Source organism: Crocodylus siamensis, chromosome 14, assembly GCF_052110815.1.
Source record: "Crocodylus siamensis isolate JL-2025a chromosome 14, ASM5211081v1, whole genome shotgun sequence".
In the NCBI taxonomy this organism is placed as follows: domain Eukaryota; kingdom Metazoa; phylum Chordata; order Crocodylia; family Crocodylidae; genus Crocodylus; species Crocodylus siamensis.
The window spans coordinates 21615735-21632334 of record NC_143408.1 but is presented as its reverse complement, the minus strand read 5'-3'; the positions used below and the strand labels follow the sequence as shown (position 1 = coordinate 21632334).

Genomic DNA, 16600 nt, shown 5'->3' with positions numbered 1-16600 from the left:
ACATCCTGCCAGGAGCTGCACAAGCTGAAGGGGTTGTAGGGAAGGAGACAGTCATGTCCTGAGTGAAGATGGAAAATATGTTGGGGGGAGGAGGGGGGAGGTGGGATCCTGTGTACATGCAGCACACGGATAACCATTCAGCAGGCTCATGTAGTCGAGCTAACTCAGTTGTGGCTGCAGTTATAGTCTGTCTTTGTCTCCCTGCCCTGTCTGGGCCATGTTTGGGTCTGGAATGGAGGGTAGGATAATATCTAAGGGATCCAGGCAGGAACTGCTGCTGCTGCTGCTGCTGCTGCTGCTGCTGCTGCTGCTGCTGCTGCTGCTGCTGGGAGGACCAGAGAGAGACCAAGCGTGAGTGGAGGGCACTGCCATAGGCAAGGCTCAGTTGCCATCACCAGCTCACTCAGTGGAGTTGGAGAAGAAAAGTAAGCCCTCTGTCCTGGCCTCTGGCAGCTGCTGCAGTTGCTACTGGACTTGAACTAGCTCCAAGTTGGGGAAAAAAGTCCCAGATAAGTCCCTCCAAAAACAGGGCAGAAACTGGGAGCCTGCAGCCTCACGAGGGATATTTCTAGCTGTTAAAGAGACTAGAATTAGTGGTTTCCTGTCATCACAGGTCTGAAACAGCTCTAGTTTACTGCTGCCAACTGCAGCTGGCGGGGGGGCAGGTCATCCTTGTTTTCAGGAGGACTGAGTGCCCTGCATCAAGTGGCTCCTTTGCCTGTCTGCACTCAGGCTTCCTACTGGTGCAGTGTGACATGGTGCCTAGGCACAGAGCTGAGCTGGTTGGGTGATGCCTGCTGAAGGCAAAGCCCTGAAATGGTTTGAAAGCCTCTCTCCCCGCCCCACCTCCTTTTTTCTGGGCCACACCAGCTTTGTCTGCAGCATCAATCCCGGGGACATTTGAGCTAATCCAAGTGCTGCTGGCTGAAGCAAAGCATATGCCTTGAGGTCACTGTAACCATGTGCACAACCTGCACCATGAGCAGCACAGGCCAGGCTCGGCCTAGTCCCTTTCATTGCTTTGCACAGAGCCATGGGGAATCCCCCATGCAATGTCCCTTCCCCTGTGAAATATCCTTTGGGTTCAGCTGCGAGTCTGGACATTGCCTGTGATGAGTTCCCATTTTGTACCATTTGCAATGGCTCCAGTGCTTGAAACTGGGCACACCACTGCTGACTCAGGACTGTGGAAAGGTTTCCTCTGCTCTTGGAGACAAGCTTGGATGCAGGCTCCTGCTTACACAAGCAGTCTGTCCCAGCTGCCAGACTTGCCCTGGACCACATGCAGACATCTAATGCAGTGGGGCCAAGGATCTAGATGTCAGCAGAGCATTTGCTTCAAAAGACCTAATGCTTTCAAATGCATGATATATCTCAGTACTTGTTAGGGGGTAGGAGGGTCCCTGGAGCCTGCCTTCCTCTGCCTTGCACTTGATGTCATCACACTTACGCAGAGTGGGTGGGAAAACAGCACCACATCATTCTGCCTGTGCTGCAGCACTCAGGGCAGTCTCCACTTGCACTGCAGTCATGCAGGGGCAAGGGGCAGAGCAGGCCCCTGGGGTTATTACTTCCCCCTGTGCCCTCCTGCAGCTTGGCTCCGGCTGTGTCATTCCTGCCTACAAAACAGCAGAGAAAAAACCCTGCTCTGGAGAAGGAACATGCAGGAGCAGAGCAGGAAGGAGATGGATAGCCCCCTTGCCTCTTCATTCTCCGCTGCTTGTGATTCTTAATCTCAATGCTCTGGTCTGGCTTTGGATGCTTTGGGCTGGGCAAGGAGACACAGCTGTAAGGAAGCAGGTGTCACAGTAGCAGAGATTTTAAAGGTGGATCCTGATTGAGACCTGTAGCAATGCCTTGCTCAAAGGGCCCCTTGCATTGGATGCTGATAGGGACAAATTGTTAGTAGTTCCAAAGTTGTCTAAGTAATTGTTACCCAGGGTCAAGTCTCAAAGCCTACAGAGCCTCCGCATTATTTCAAGCTGTATTTATGTAAGATCCTAGCCTCCTTTGACACAAAAAGGGAATGCACTGCTCTGAAAATGAGCTGGCTGGCCAAGGCAGTCAAGCTGCACCTCGCTGTTGCTCTGGCCTAGATGACAGCCTGACTAGCATGCTGCGTAGCATGGAATAAAGAGCTCGGGAGATCAGTTGTACCACGTTCCTTCCAGCTGGTGGAGGTCAGCAGCTACATTAATGTTACAGGGAGGGATTTGCTTCCTGCCGCAAGTGCAGCGACTTCTCAAATAGAAGCTGAATTTGGCCTACGGGCTTAACCAGAGGGTGGTGAGGGACAGAGGGCTGCTATTTAACCACAGACAAGAAGACAGGGCCAAGTTCAGCCTCCAGAGAAGAATACGCTCTCATTACCAGCAAGGAAAAACAAGCCAGCAGCAGAGCATATGCAATGGATCATGGATGCTTGGGTTAAAGGCACAGGGCATTGGCATAGCAGCTAGAGGGAAGCCCTTTGCAGGTAAGCAGCCGTACAGTGCACAGGTGATGGAGGGCCGGAAACTGGAGCTCTGAAGGGGTGTAACTGCTGCCACCAGTGCGGGGCTGGGAAAACAGCAATAAGGAACATGTATTCAAGTCTGGGGCACAGGGGATGAAGCCAGCTTCCAGCACTGCCCACTGGGCCTGTCACTGGGGCAGGTAGGACACCTCAGACACTTTTTCATTGCTTTTTCAAGACCCACCCTCATTTTATACTGTTGCAGCTAAAGCACCAAGTGCTTCTCTGTGGTCCCTCCTAGGGAAGGACCCAGTGGTGCCCAGGAAATCCTTTCATTTGCAAAACCATAAAAGCCTCAGTGCACTCAGCACTGAGAGGACAAGTGTATGCACTGCATTTTTGGCCTGCTGAAAGATCCGGGAATGGCGAGCTGTGCTGTTCCTAGAGAGCCTGTTTTCAAAGGACAGAAAGGCAGCAGCAGCAATTGGTGGCATCTCTAAGGGATGTTGGCATGCTGTGATGTTGGACTAATGGGTTGCTGTGCGGTGCATGGGGCTCACTAGCATGCAGTTTAACCCATCTCAACTCACAGAACTTGATTTTTCAGCTTTGCAACTACGCACACATCTCAGAGCAGGAGGTCCAGGACTGAGACACTGCCAGATGTGGGGAAGGAAGGCAACAGGTGCTAAGAAGTCCTAAAAAAATAATTGCCCAACTCGCCTCCTAGGGGGACACCTTGAAAGAAAAAGAGCAATGAATAGTGGGCTACAACTATTGGGCTGAGAAAAGCGCCCACTGAGACCAGAGCAGCCATGTTTGCCTTTTCCAGGATTGACTCTCTCTGAACATCAAACCTAGGGTCCTTTTAGCCTGTGTAGATGATGGTGGTCGAAGCAGCTGTCATCCAGGGGCTTTATTTCCTAAGTCACCATAGGGAGGGTAATAGAGAACCAAAAAAGTGCTTTCCCATTGTCAGCCCTTTCTGGTATACTGGAGGATGCTGCGGTGGCTTGATCCTCAGTTTGCCACCAGCGAAACACATTGCATCTCCCCACGCACTCACACAAGTTTGAATGCCTGGTGGGGATGGAACGGCCCCCAAATCAGTGCCGAGGTTGATGAACCTCTAGAAGTTGGTAAGTCCATAGAAGGAGCAGGTTAAATGTGCTGAGACGGTGCACTGTAAAACGGGTAATTTCTGTGCACAGAGCATTTCAGCTGTCGCTGAGCCTGGCCAAATGAAGTTTTATACAAACCTGCCTAAGGCTGTGAATGCACCATTAGGCTCCAGGGCATGTGGTTAAATCACACTATTGGTTTAATGGGCAATAGTATTTGTTAGCGCAATGAGCAAATGCAGCTAATGACTTCTGCTGGTTTGGTTCAGATCCTTGTCTGGCACACAAGGACGGAAAAGCCTGTGCTGGTGAACGAGGGGAAGAAAGGCTTCACAGACCCCAACGTGGAAATCTGACCTTGCACAGATGAGCGGAGACCAACAGGTACAGCTCCCCATGTCAAAGCTCCCTAGGGAGACACTAGAGCATTGAGCAAAAAGAAAAAAAACCCTGCAGAAATTTCCCACTGAAAGAGAATTTTCTTTTTCTGAAAGGGGAAGGGAAAAGCAACATTCGGGAGATGAGAAAGTCATAGATGAGGGAGACATTAAAGAGAAGGAAGGTGCTTATGATATGGGGGATAAGGAGGGAAGTCCCTCATGGGAAGGCAAGGATCTATGGTCAGGAGAAAAAGCCTGAAGCGGGACAGAAAGGAGAACAGAGCAGGGTAAAATCAGCAGTTTCAAGGAAAACTTCAAAGAGCAAACAGGCCTCATCTGCACAAGGAACTTGTACTGTTTGTACTAGGCTGGTGTAGTTAAAGCAGTAATTTGTCCCTAGAGCAAACACTACTGTGTTTGCAAAGAGACACTCAGGAAGGTCAAAACCATTCAACATGGTTGAATGCTATTTACTGAGTCAGACCGCAGGTCCATCTTGCCCAGTGCCCTGTGTCATGTAGTGGCTGAGTGGATACTGAAAGGAAGAGTGTATGAGCAGGGTTTTATCCAGTTGCCTCACTTGCAGCCTCCAGCATTTAGGATCCAGGGCAGAGGTTTTCAACCTTTTTTTATTTGCTGACCCCTTTGGAAATTTTGAAGCGGTGCAGATCCCTTTGAATTGTATATTCAGACTTTTGATTGATTATCATCACCTTTTGTGGTCCCCTTAGACGTAGTTTGTGGACCACAGGTTAAAAACCACTGGTCTAGAAAGTTAATTCAGAGGGTTTAATTCCAAACACCCATGCTCAATAGCTACTGATGCACCTTTCCTCCAAGAAATTATCCCATCTCCTTTTTTGAATCTGGCTAAACTGTCAGGTTCCACAACATCTACAGCAACGAGTCCCACAGCTATGAGAATGAAATCTCTGTACTATTTAAAAATGCATTAAAACTCCTGGTGTAGGGTCTTCCACCCAAGAGGTCAGTGGACTTCAATTTGACAACTCTGGTTCAACAGCCTGAGTGCCCCTCATGCAACAGCTAGCCGTGTGCAAGGGCAGAACAGCACTGCTGTTGTATGGCAATGGTGAAATAGCATCCAAACAGCATTATACCAATATCATTATCTTGGTTAATAATGACAGAGGAAGCACAGACTGAGCCCTCAAGAAACCAGAGGAAAGCAGGTAAATTCTGAGGGCTTAGAGGCAGGAGGGGGGTTGAGTAAATGAAAAGGGTTGAGAGGGAAAGACAAAAGCAAGGGGTGGTGTTGCTTTCCTGTAGCACAGGTGCTTGCATGCTGGACTGGGCCAGCAGTGGGGCCCACTGGCTGGGCAGGGAAAGCCTGAACCACTCTTGCCTGGGCTATGGTTAGCTGCTTTGAAGGGCATGTAGTGCTCTGGGGGGGCTGCACAGCTGCCTCTCGCCAAGGCCTAGCTGTCTAGCAGCAGTTGTCCAGAACTGTCTTCTCAGGCAGGCTTGGGCTGGCTCCAAGGCTGGCAGCTCCCTTCCGGGAGGTGACGCTGCCCCGGTTTGTCCCTCCTCTGCAGATTCCTTCTTGCCCAGACTGCAGGCTCCTCTCAACAGCAGACAGCCAGACGCGGAGCAGACAGGACCACTCCGGCTTCAAAGCGTTTTAAAGTACTGAAAACAAGTTCACCACCACCACACATGCACAGACCACTCAGACTCCCTGACCTTGCTCCTGGACTCCAAACAGAACCAGACGCTCTGGAGACAGAGGAAGAAAAAGCACAGAAGCCGTTGTGTTGATGCCAACTTCAGTACAAGGCCCGCAGCCTCACGAGGTGCTTGGTTTGGAAGGAGTGCGTGCAGGGCATGATGCACTGGAGAGGAGGCCCAGCAGCTCCAGGCCCTGGGGCTGGTGTCATAGGATGCTCCGGCATGGATGAGAAATGCCGAAAGGAGTGGCCTAGCCCCACTGACTTTCTCCTGACGCAGACATACGTTGTGGCTAGGTGCATGGCAGCCTGGAGCAGCTCTCCGGTTGTGGCAGGGACAGTTGCCCTCTGAGCTGGCACCCTATCCCTTAATTTTGAACTTACTTTATTCAGTATTTATTACGCTGCACAAGATGGTAGGGTTTGGGGAAGGTGAAAAGCAAAGCAGGTAAGAACCAGCCAACAAGCATCTCTGCTCTCTTCCCTGCCGCTCCCCATCCCCACCAGCTCCAGGGCTCAGAGGGCAGTCTGACAGCTCTGACATACCTCTGTGTACTTGTACGGATTTATGTTTACAGAACATACTCCTGTATTCCTGCCCCCTCGTGCGGTACTCACTGGAGGTGGGTCCCCGTTGGACCTTTGCAGCCAAATCCCTTAAAGCTCCATGCAAGTTCAGAGCTTGGCTCTGAATCTTCTAGCTCGGGCCTCTCTCTAGTGCTAACCCGACTGGCAGAGCTTTAGGAATTGGGCTCTCTGAAGTGTGCACCTACCTCAAGACAGGTTACTTTAACAATCCCCCAGCTGGTCCGCCCCAGTACTCGAGGGGACCACTCCAGTATTTCACCAAATGCTGCTGCAGTCTCCATACTGGAAATGAGGTCAAGTTGTAGGAGGTAAATAACAAATCTCTTAGTAATGAGCTAACTTCCATCTCTTGATCCCTCAACTTCTGTAGTGTATTTAAATACTCCGCCCAATACAGGGCCTCTGACTGAGGAAAACCAGTGGTGCAATAAAGTAACACTGAAAGACTGCTGGGGCAACCCAAGAATAAATTGCAGTTGCTCCTAACCCAGTGTCCTAATCAGGTAGGCCACAAGCTGCAGCTCTAACCCTGTGCCGCTTGCTTCAGCACTGGCTCCAGGGGTGGAGAGGGGAAAATAGAAGAGAAAAAATCCCAAGCCACTTGGAGCCCCTGCAGCTACCAAAGTGAGAGTCCTTCTGACAGAGGAAGTGGGCGGTCAGCTGCTCTGTCAAAGACGAGAGAGGGCAGCAGCCTGGGCCCCTGCACCTTAGGATCCTGGGAAAGTTGGGCTGGATGGGACCTTATGAGGTCAGCTGCTCAAGGTAGGATCCTCACTTAGGTCAGGAAGGCTTACCAGCAGCATGTGTGTTGCAAGTGGCATGGACAGCTCACGTGTGTGGCAGGAGAGGAGAGGACAGGCACATAGGGCAGGGAGCAGAAAGCAGAGCGGGCAGGGGAAGGGGCACTTGGAGAGGGTGCAGGGCTAATTTGTGGCATGCCTGACCAAAACCCATTGGCTTAGGTGATGCTGAGTGAGAAGCAAAAGGAACAGTTTACCAAATTTCCCGATCTCCAGCTACTTTTCCAACCTCTTCCCAGGCCTAATGTTTACCTCTGGCCAGGTGTTGAGCATTACTGTCCCAATTCTTTTGAAAAAAGTCTGAAGCACAATTTTACCTGAGTTAAGGGATAAATATAATCCTGTAAAGAGACTCAGTTATTTTTTTAACCCATAACATCTTATATAATACTACACAGACTCTTTCTTTCAGAGTATTAGCTTTGCATCCCTCTTTGGACTAATGATATTGTGTATGTCCTAATATTTAAAACAAAAAAATAATTTTTTTTGAAGTTTTATTCCCTCCCCCAACATTAGAAAATAGTTCTGTTCTTTAGCACCCAATCATGGAAGACTTGCTACAGGTTCTATGAAAATGCCCCTTCGGCCAGAATCCAAACTGGTTAGCAAGGATTTATTTGATGGCACTAGTTTCCCTTTGCATTTTGGGAAAAGCCCTTCATACACTCTGTTAAACAGCAGCTTTCTGTTCAACCAGTTATTATCCAAGCCTCCCAGTGGCATTGCACAGTCTGCATATCTTAGAGGTGAAATAGAAGGCATTTTCCAAGGGGGTACAAAGTTTTCATTCTATTCAAGTGGTTTTCAAACAATGTCCTCTTCTCACTGCATGTCTGTTTACTTACAATAATGATAAACCCTGTTGGATTGCAGCCTTCCATCCTCTGAAAAGAATAATTCCCCAAGAAACATGCAGGACCTCATCCTAAACAAAACCCTGTGAAAATGCTCCACTCTCCTCAGAAAGTTGGCCACAGGAGCCCAGCCCTTTCTAGCTGGTCTGGTAGTTACCGTGGGCTTGGAGCTGCTGAGGGCAGAGGTACAAATGCTGTGGCAAGACAGGCTCTGATGGGGATGCGGTGCATTACAACTGCACTGTCTGTCCTCAATTTTAATTAAATTGTATTTAAAATTTGTTAAATAAAATTAAGTATGGTTTTTAACAGCCAGAATTCCCTGGAAACGCACTGCATGGCTGTTTGGGGTGCAGTGAAACTTTACTTCCGCAGCTAAATGCAACTCAGTTCCTCCCATAAGGACTAACCTGACTCCTCTTGGCTACTCAAGGTCAGATGGTGGCTTGTTTTCAGGAGAGAAGATGCCAAAATCTTGGATACACCAGATTCCCACTGGTAGCAGGGAGCTACAGAGCAAGGCTGAGGTCATTTAAACCGAAACAGAAAGGGAAAAAGCAGCCAAGCAAGTTTCCAGAGGTTTGGCCCATTTTTGTCTGTTGACCTTGGACCCTGGTGAGTGAAAAGGCAGAGGAGAGAGGGGGTAGATAAGCCAGGCCACGATGCGGTTCTTCTGCAGGATCCCTTGGTCATGGCTAAGCAAGATCCAAAACCCCTACTGTACACTTCCAAGAGCTTTTACTTCAGATTAAGTGGCAGCTGTGGGAGTGCTCCCCTGCCTGCATTGTGCAGTGACCCCTTTCCCTACTCTCCAACTCCTCTCCCTGCTCATGCAATGTTCCCATTAGGGTCCAGGGAGAACCGTGAATAGCTGGACTCTGTGCCCTAAAGGACGGACCATGCCTATAGCCTCCCCTGGGCTGGATTTATGCAAGATTGAGGTGTGGAGGGGGAGCTGTTTCTCAGCAAGGGGACTGATCCTTGTGAACCTGCCTTTGGTAGCTTTGCGTTGTGCTGTGTCAGGCTCGTTCAATCCGGCAGTCCCGCTGAGTACAGATGGACAGAGACGTGCGCACAGGTAACTTGTTACAAATTTTTTTTCCCCCCCAAAAGAGAGAGACAACCTCAATATTAAAAATTAATGGAAAAAGCTAAAAGTTAACTCAGTTACATTCAACCTGCTTCCAACAACTGAACCAGTAAAACCCTCTCTACACACAACGGTGGGGTCAGTTCTGCTCGAGAGCTCACCCAGCTAGTGTTTTCCATACCTGGTTATTCTTTAGTATTTATCACCAATTTTTCTTCCCTTCTAATCACAAAAAAGGAGGTGCCCCAGTGTAACACACAGAGGCTCAGAACAGCTGGGCTCATCCTACATGCAGGTGGGACCCACCCACCCACTCTCCTCGACGGGATTGTCCATAACACCACAGACAGGGATCCCAGCTGGGGGCCGTCTGGCATGTTGAACTCTTCACAGTGTAGCTACAGGAGCTTCCGCCTCTCTGACGGATTTGACTCCCTGGGTGTGCAATCTGCCTCCCAACCTCGTTGCCAAAGAGCAAATCCTTTCTGTGGGTCTAGGGAAAATGAACAAGCCCGACTGTCTGAGCTGTCACATCCTGGATATAAAAAACTGGGAACATCCACAAAAACAGAACAGAAGGGAGCCCTCCTGCTCAGTCCACGTACTGGGTCCTTCCGAGGAAAGGCGTGTCTACAGACCGCACGATGCGGCCCGCCGTGTGCTCTTCAAACACAACAATCTGGGAAAGAGAAATGGTGGGGAACAGTCCCTTTACAACAAAGATCACTCTTCCTTTTGTGAAGGAACCACTTCTTTTAAAGGATAAAAGGCACACCCAGGGGCATTTGAATGGCAGGAAAGGAAAGGTGGGATGTGGGAAAAATAGATGCTCAGAGCAGAGGGAGTGGTCCATCTATTAGTCCACTCAGAACCAAGTCTGTAGTTACTCTACTCATCTGAAGTCCCTTCGGACAGCAGCTTTAGGTCACTGAAGTGGGGAAGTGGAGAGTAGACATGGGACACAAAGGCCCAGTCAGCTGGGTTTTGCTTGTCAAGTTACTGTGGTTTGAATTTTAAGGGGGATGCTGGTTCAAATCCAACATTCATTATAGCCGCTTTCTCATAACAAAAGCGAGGAAAAGCACTATCCCATTCACACCTCACCCCTGGGAGCTGCAGCCCCAGATCACTGCTGGGTGCATGCAGGTTGAGGTAGGTGTTCAACCACCGTGTGTTCCTAGCTATTCTTTAGACAGACATGACCTGGAGAAGGGCCTTCAACAGAACTCCCCTCACCTCATTGTTCCCTGGCCATAGCCATGTTGCAGGAAGGTACAGTGTTTCCTGAGGTCCAATTTTCCAGTAGCGTCCCAGGTTCCGCCCGTTGACAAACACGACCCCTTTTTCCCAGCCCTGTAGGGAGAATGCAGTCAAGTTACTGCTGTAATTGCCCTGGTGAGCCAAAGTGCCCTTCTGATGTACTCATGGTCTTTAATGCCCGACCCCACGGCTCCAAAGCCCTGCTGCTCAAAGCAAAATGAGTCCCACTTTAAGCACCCTGTTCTGCCCCACCCAGCCCCACTCCTACAGAGACACCATCTGGGCCCAGGAGGCTTTCGCAAACCCACTCTGAGTTCCACATGCTGAGCACAGAGACAGACGCTGCACCATCTCTGTCCCAGCAGGTTCACCTTCAGCATACTTTCCTTCGAGTCTGTGCTTTTCTTCTATTCTGCACAGGTTTTTATGCTGCCCTCATCACTATAGAATTTCAGCATTTCCTAGCAGAGCATTAAGTGTTAACACTGCCGTCACGAGTGACCTGGTCCCTCATCCTCTCTCCAGGGGCTTTGTGCTTCCCAGAAAACAAGGTAAGGCAGAGCAAGCTGGGTTCTTTTGTGGTCAGCAGAGGGACAAAAAAACCCAGCAGAGTGTGGATGCAGTGACAAAACAGGCTTTACTCTGTGCAATGCCAGGAGATAAAGGAGACTAGAAATGTAGTGAGCTGGTAGAGGCTGCTACCTAATTGCAGGGGAAGTTTGGGCAACTCCAGAGGCAAGGTAATAGCCCCACCTCAGTCTCCTGCTGAGGAGGACATATCTGTGAGGTCTACGGAAGCTCAGGAGGACAGAGCTTTGAAGTAAAGATTTCAGAAGTGCCCATGCAACTTTTTTAGTCTTATTTTCAAAAGTAACTTCTCAGTTGAAGTGGATCGGGGCCATTGTGGAAACTTGACCTTCTGTTGTTAGAATGGGCCGGATCCCACCAAAAGTAGTTTTTCCTATGGAAAATGATCCCTGGGAGTCTCTGTGGAGTCTTCCCCACCCACCTCAGTCCAAGCAAGTTGATCACCACAGAATCACTGTACTTACTAAGATCACAGCAACGTGGGAAAAGAAAAGTAAATGGTGCTGGCTAGTAACTATTAAAGTGACCCTCAGGGACCACTCCATGGGAGTAAAAGAGGGCAAGTAAAAGATTTCAATACGCTTTAGTGCAGCCATAGCTTGGTATAACCACCTTCGGCAGAGGAAGGTGGCATACATTGCATTGATCATATGGGCGAAGAGAGGCATGAAGCAGCTATTAGCTCACATCACAGTGAGACGGGCAGGAATAAATGGCAGCCAACCCCAGTCTTTGTCTCGCAGACACTACCCCCTGCCAGTGGATAAGAAGCAGCACCTAGTTATATTAACACCAGTCCTGCTCATCATTAGCTCTTCCTGGAGGCTACTGTGATCACAATGAAACTCGTGTGTCAGGGCCTGTGATAGTGAAGGCTGCTTTTTGAATGAACAGTCCTACCCTGGCCTGCTCTGTCAAAGACCAGCTGAAGCCTTCTGATCATGCCACGAGCTCCTTTACCAGCCATACAAGAACACACAGCAACTCACCTCAAGCTTCAAGAAAGTGTCCTGAGGCAGCTGCTGCACAGTCAGTCTCCCTCGGAAGAACGTGGGCCCCACGCTATAATCTGGGATTGCGCTCCAGCCAGCAGCACTTCGCAGGCTGCGAGAAAGAGAACAGAGCTAAGCAGGCTGCTAGGCAGAGGTCACAGCAGTTGCACCAGCCCAGCCGTAATACACATGGAGCTCACCCCCACCAAATCCATTGCACCAGTAGCCACGCTGTTCACACTGAGCCTCAGGCCCCTCACGCTACTCACTTGTGCACAGACATCACAGGACTGACTTTGCTGTCTCCACCACTGCAGTCCAGCATGGTTCGAACATGCACAGAATGAAACCCCCAGAGCCAGGCACAGTTTCAGTTTACCCACAGGAGCGTTCCCCTCTGCGGCTTACATAGCCTCCAGGGGCCCTTCCTTCTTCCCTTCACACCTTACAGGGTCCCGAAGAACCTTCCCGCATGGGCTGGGCCAACCTGCCAGTGTTTAAATTTCTCTCCAGAGCGAAGACTCCAACAGGCAGAGCACATGTGCACATACCGAACTCGGCGTGCTATGGACTTTGCTCTATTCTAGCCAAGACGAGCTGCAGGATTCAATGCAAGCTAATACGTCCTTCCAGGCACACATCGCCAGCTGAGGTTTTAAAACAAAGGTTTTACAGCTGTACAGTTTTTGATTCTCATGACTCAGTAAAATCAAAAGGCAAATGTCCTCTGGAGCAGAAAGGGCACTGCTGCCTTGAGAGAGGGCTCTCTCCTGGCAAAATGTCACCTTTCTACTCACAGCTGTTTCACTGCTGCAAAAGGAAATTTCCTTCTGCAAAAGGAAATAAAAAGCAGGCACCAGAATTAGAGCTTTTCTGCTGGTGTCCAGACCTGCAAAGTCATTTCCAGCTGTCCCTCAAGCTTCAGCCTAGGCTGCATATCTTGGGGACACAGATGGAGGCAAAGCAAGGAAATCTTTACGCTAAAAAGACAGCGAGGGGGAGACGACACTTATGAGCTGCTAAAACCAGGGACTTAGTATGTGGAAAGACACACAACCTTAACTGAAGGGGGTGCTGCCATTCCTGCTGGATTAAGGATGCAATATTACATATCTCCCTAGTAGCCAGCAACTCCAGTTTTAAACGCCAAATCAGAGATCTAACTCAAATGCAGACACTTCTGAGAAGAAACAGCGAAGTGTCACAAACCTCTGCAGTAAGATAAAGTTCCTCTTCCAGTTCCTGAACCAAAACTTACCTGCCTTGACAGTATGCTGGACCCGCCCTGTTCCTGACAGCCATCTCCCAAAGACTGAAAATCAGCTTCCCAGAACTTCAGAGGTAATGAACTCCACCACAACACTCTCAATGGAGGCTGCCATGGAAATCTCAGTTGCTATTTTAGCACATATACATTTACAGTGGCATGGGCTAGAAATACCCCAAAGTCGTACTGGGGGGTGGAATGCTATAGCTGCCAAATGAAGTAACTTGGCTGAGATGCTGGTGAATCCTCTTGTTGCAGAGCAGTATCACAGGATTTTATAAAGCCTCATAAACTAAGGCTCTGTCTACTTAATGACTTCAACAAAATGACTTATGTAGGCTCAGTCTTCCCATAAACTAAGCTACAGAATTGGTTCTAGGGTTAGCAAGTACCGTCTACTGACTCAAACACACCATTCCGTTTTAGGTGCAGGCCCCTGTCCAAGTACAGCCAGGTCAGACCCTTCTTAGCTCATGGGATTATCTGTCTGAGCTAGGAGAGAGAGAGTCTGTTTTACAGCATGCTGTGGAAGGGCAACTTTATACCAGGGAGTATTATCAGGTCACTCTGAACGTGCTTCAAAGTTAGCAAGCAGCAACAGGGGCATAACTATGGGATTCTTGCAAGATTTCTTGCCTTCTCTCTAGCAATAAAGGAGAGGCTGGGGGCTGGGGAAAAAAAACAAAACAAAACAAAACACACATACCCCGAGGAGCTTGAGAGTTCCATAAAAACCTCAAAACCTTACCAGAACCTGCGCTCTCCAACCAGGATGGACCGCGTCCCTGGTTTCATAGGGAGTATTGATCTAGTGCGGTATGAATGCCGCTGTATTATTCAACTAAGCCTGGGACAATCCTATTTTCAATACAGCATCCTCCATCCTCCTACACAGAGATTTCAACCTTATTACGTTTCACTGCTAATGGTCAGTTGCCAGTAACTGATCGCGCTGCTAGCTAATCTGCTTTTATTCCTGCCTGGCAGCTCACTTGCTTTCATGCCTTTCACTGTGAATATCCTTCTGTAATGACCCCAGAGTCACAAAGCTGACACAGCTCACCCTGTCAAAGAGGATCCTTTGCAAAAGCCTCTCTTGAAATATTCTCTTGCTGCCCATTAGCACGGTCCTTTGAAACCCAAGGTCTTTCAAGTTTGCAACTTGGTCCTCAGAGTTCACTCTGAATCACAATTCACGCTAGGAGCTTTGCACTTCTCCAACATAAATCAAAGCCATTGTGTAAGTTGGATCAGACATTTCAAGAATAGAGTATTAAAAAAAAAAAAAAAAAAAAAAAAAGCTGCAAATGGTGTGTGAAGCATGCGCATGTGTGTGTATGTACATCCACCACCGCTATCTACTGAGTAGTGTAACAGAATTGGGTCATGAGCCATGCCGGGTTTAGTCAATGGGAATTCTCTTTGCTGGCTCACATGGTAGGGCCTTACAGCTTTCAAGCTCTGCATCTTCCATCCCTGGTCAGTCCCCAGTGGCCACACCAGGCAGGAGAGTGACAGCTGCAAGGTCCAAGATGGCCCGACCTGTTACTTTACTTTGTGATTAGTTTCCTACGGAAAAGGGGCCTTCCAAGATTCCAGCAGGAGGCCACGAGGAGCCCTAATGCCTTAACGGCCGATTAAGTGTCTGTTCCTCAATGGTAGGAGCTTGGCCAGTTACTCCTGCAAGATAATTCTGCTTTCAGATTTAAGAAATATGGAAAGTATAAACATAAGCAGGAGGAGGAGCTCTTCAAGCTGGTTAAATATAGTGATGAGCTTTGGAAACTACTCTGCTCGTGGCAAATAGAAAGGTTAGGGTTGAAATCAGTGACCGCCCCCCATATCTGATTGGGATAAAGCTCAGGATGGTTTAGAACCAGGGTCCTGGATAGGTTCACACATGGCCCATTTGATCCAGTTGCTGTTACGAGTCAGTGGGCGCGTTTACATGTCACTGTATGGCAATGTAGCAAAATGGTACCTCGCCGTACAGTGCACTATGGCGATGTAGTGATCACGCAGGTCTACATGCGATTGCCTGCTATGTTGCCGTACTGGTGCACTCTCTAATTACAGTGCGCTACTACAGCGATGTAGCAGGCAAATCTAAGCATGCACCACCCACATGGTGCAGTAAGCACCCATCCTGCGCTGCGCTTTAGTACTTCTGAAAGGAAGTACTAAAGCATAGCACCGTAGCAACATCGCCATATGGCGACATGTAGACGGGCCCAGTGAGAGTCTTTTCATCCATTTCAATGGAAGCAAGATTAGGCCCTAAATAATGGCACAGATAAAAAAAGCGTTACAACCTTCTGCACAGTTTTGGATGGAGATAACAGAAGGGAATTTGTCAGTGCAAAGATTTACTAGGTGCTGCCTTTCTGACACATCTATCCACTAACTAGATTTTGCACCTCTGCCAAGTCATTGGCTACAGATGAGAAAGAGAATTAAAAGAAAAAAAAAAAAAACACCTCGCACAGACCTTTCTATGAAGCTGGGCTTCATCTCCAGACTGTAAATCTTGAAGTTCCTCAAGGGGGTTTTATCCAGGAAGACGTCACCAATTAAGCCTGCAAGAGCAATGGGAGTAATGAAGAGTCAAAAAGCAGCTAAAGCTGATGGATCTTCCAATATCGACGCAAGGAAACAGCAGGCTATGGAAAGCAGCCACGCTGCAATGGAATTAAGAGTCCATCTGGTCCCATTGCTCATCCAGACCGAGCGTGGATTGCTGTCACACTCTGGCCTCTCCATTCCAGCCTTTGCTCTAATTCACTAAGCTGTTAAACACCCTCCCAGCAGAACACATTGCTGCACATGGACCAGATTGATTTTTTTTAAAGTAGCAAATCCATCACTTGTGGTGGTACACAGAGGAAAATGCAACACTAGGAAGCAAATGACTTATACTAGGCTAGTGTTTTTCATCCGAGGATCTCAAAGCACTTCATAAAGTTAAATTTTGCCCCGCTAGCCTCCTGTTAGGTGGATGGAATTTTCCCCACATTGCAAACGGAGGAGGCTCACATGCAGAGAAAAGGCGCAGGAGATGGTGCTTCACACAGGCAGCTGGTGCAGACCTAAGAACGAACTGTCCGTGAAGCCTCCCCACCCCAGACCGTTACACCTGCATGATTACAGTTGAGATAGTCAAGAAGTGCAGAGGATTACACACCTCTCTCCCACTAAAACCAATGAAATGGGTATCCTACTCCACTAAGCTACTCAACACACTTAAAACTTCAGCTTTGACACTCTCCCACTCCCCAGCTCCACCCAACAGAGCCTTCACGTGTAAGCATTTTGCTTCATTTCAAGGAGCCGGATGTAACTCAATCCCTTGACTCTTGGCAAACCGAGATTATCATAATTGCCAGGTGACAAGTTTCAGAACATACAACAGGCACCCGAAAAGGTTCCTTGCTCACCACATGGCATCATGCAATTGGCTGCATGCGTCATGGAGCGAGAAAGGAGCCCTTGGTATGGGGGGGGATTTGTGATGGTC

General features: G+C 48.8%; 2 protein-coding genes across 6 annotated transcripts in view; one reads left to right on the top strand and one right to left on the bottom strand.

The window, feature by feature from the left end:
- The window catches only part of B3GAT1 (beta-1,3-glucuronyltransferase 1), a 72778-nt gene extending 63957 nt beyond the window's left edge, over positions 1–8821 (top strand). For all 4 annotated transcript variants that reach the window (XM_090026821.1, XM_090026824.1, XM_090026822.1 and 1 more), the window contains 2 exons: positions 3846–3960; positions 5513–8821. In XM_090026821.1, the coding sequence (XP_089882947.1) occupies positions 3846–3932 (87 nt within the window). In that variant the 3' untranslated portion in view covers positions 3933–3960; positions 5513–8821. The remainder of the gene's footprint in view (positions 1–3845; positions 3961–5512) is intronic.
- A 147-nt stretch (positions 8822–8968) lies between these two features.
- GLB1L2 (galactosidase beta 1 like 2) overlaps positions 8969–16600 on the bottom strand; it is a 32226-nt gene continuing 24594 nt past the window's right edge. For both annotated transcript variants that reach the window (XM_090026818.1, XM_090026820.1), the window contains 4 exons: positions 15575–15662; positions 11817–11931; positions 10216–10332; positions 8969–9658 (listed from right to left, as the gene is read on the bottom strand). In XM_090026818.1, the coding sequence (XP_089882944.1) occupies positions 9572–9658; positions 10216–10332; positions 11817–11931; positions 15575–15662 (407 nt within the window). In that variant the 3' untranslated portion in view covers positions 8969–9571. The remainder of the gene's footprint in view (positions 9659–10215; positions 10333–11816; positions 11932–15574; positions 15663–16600) is intronic.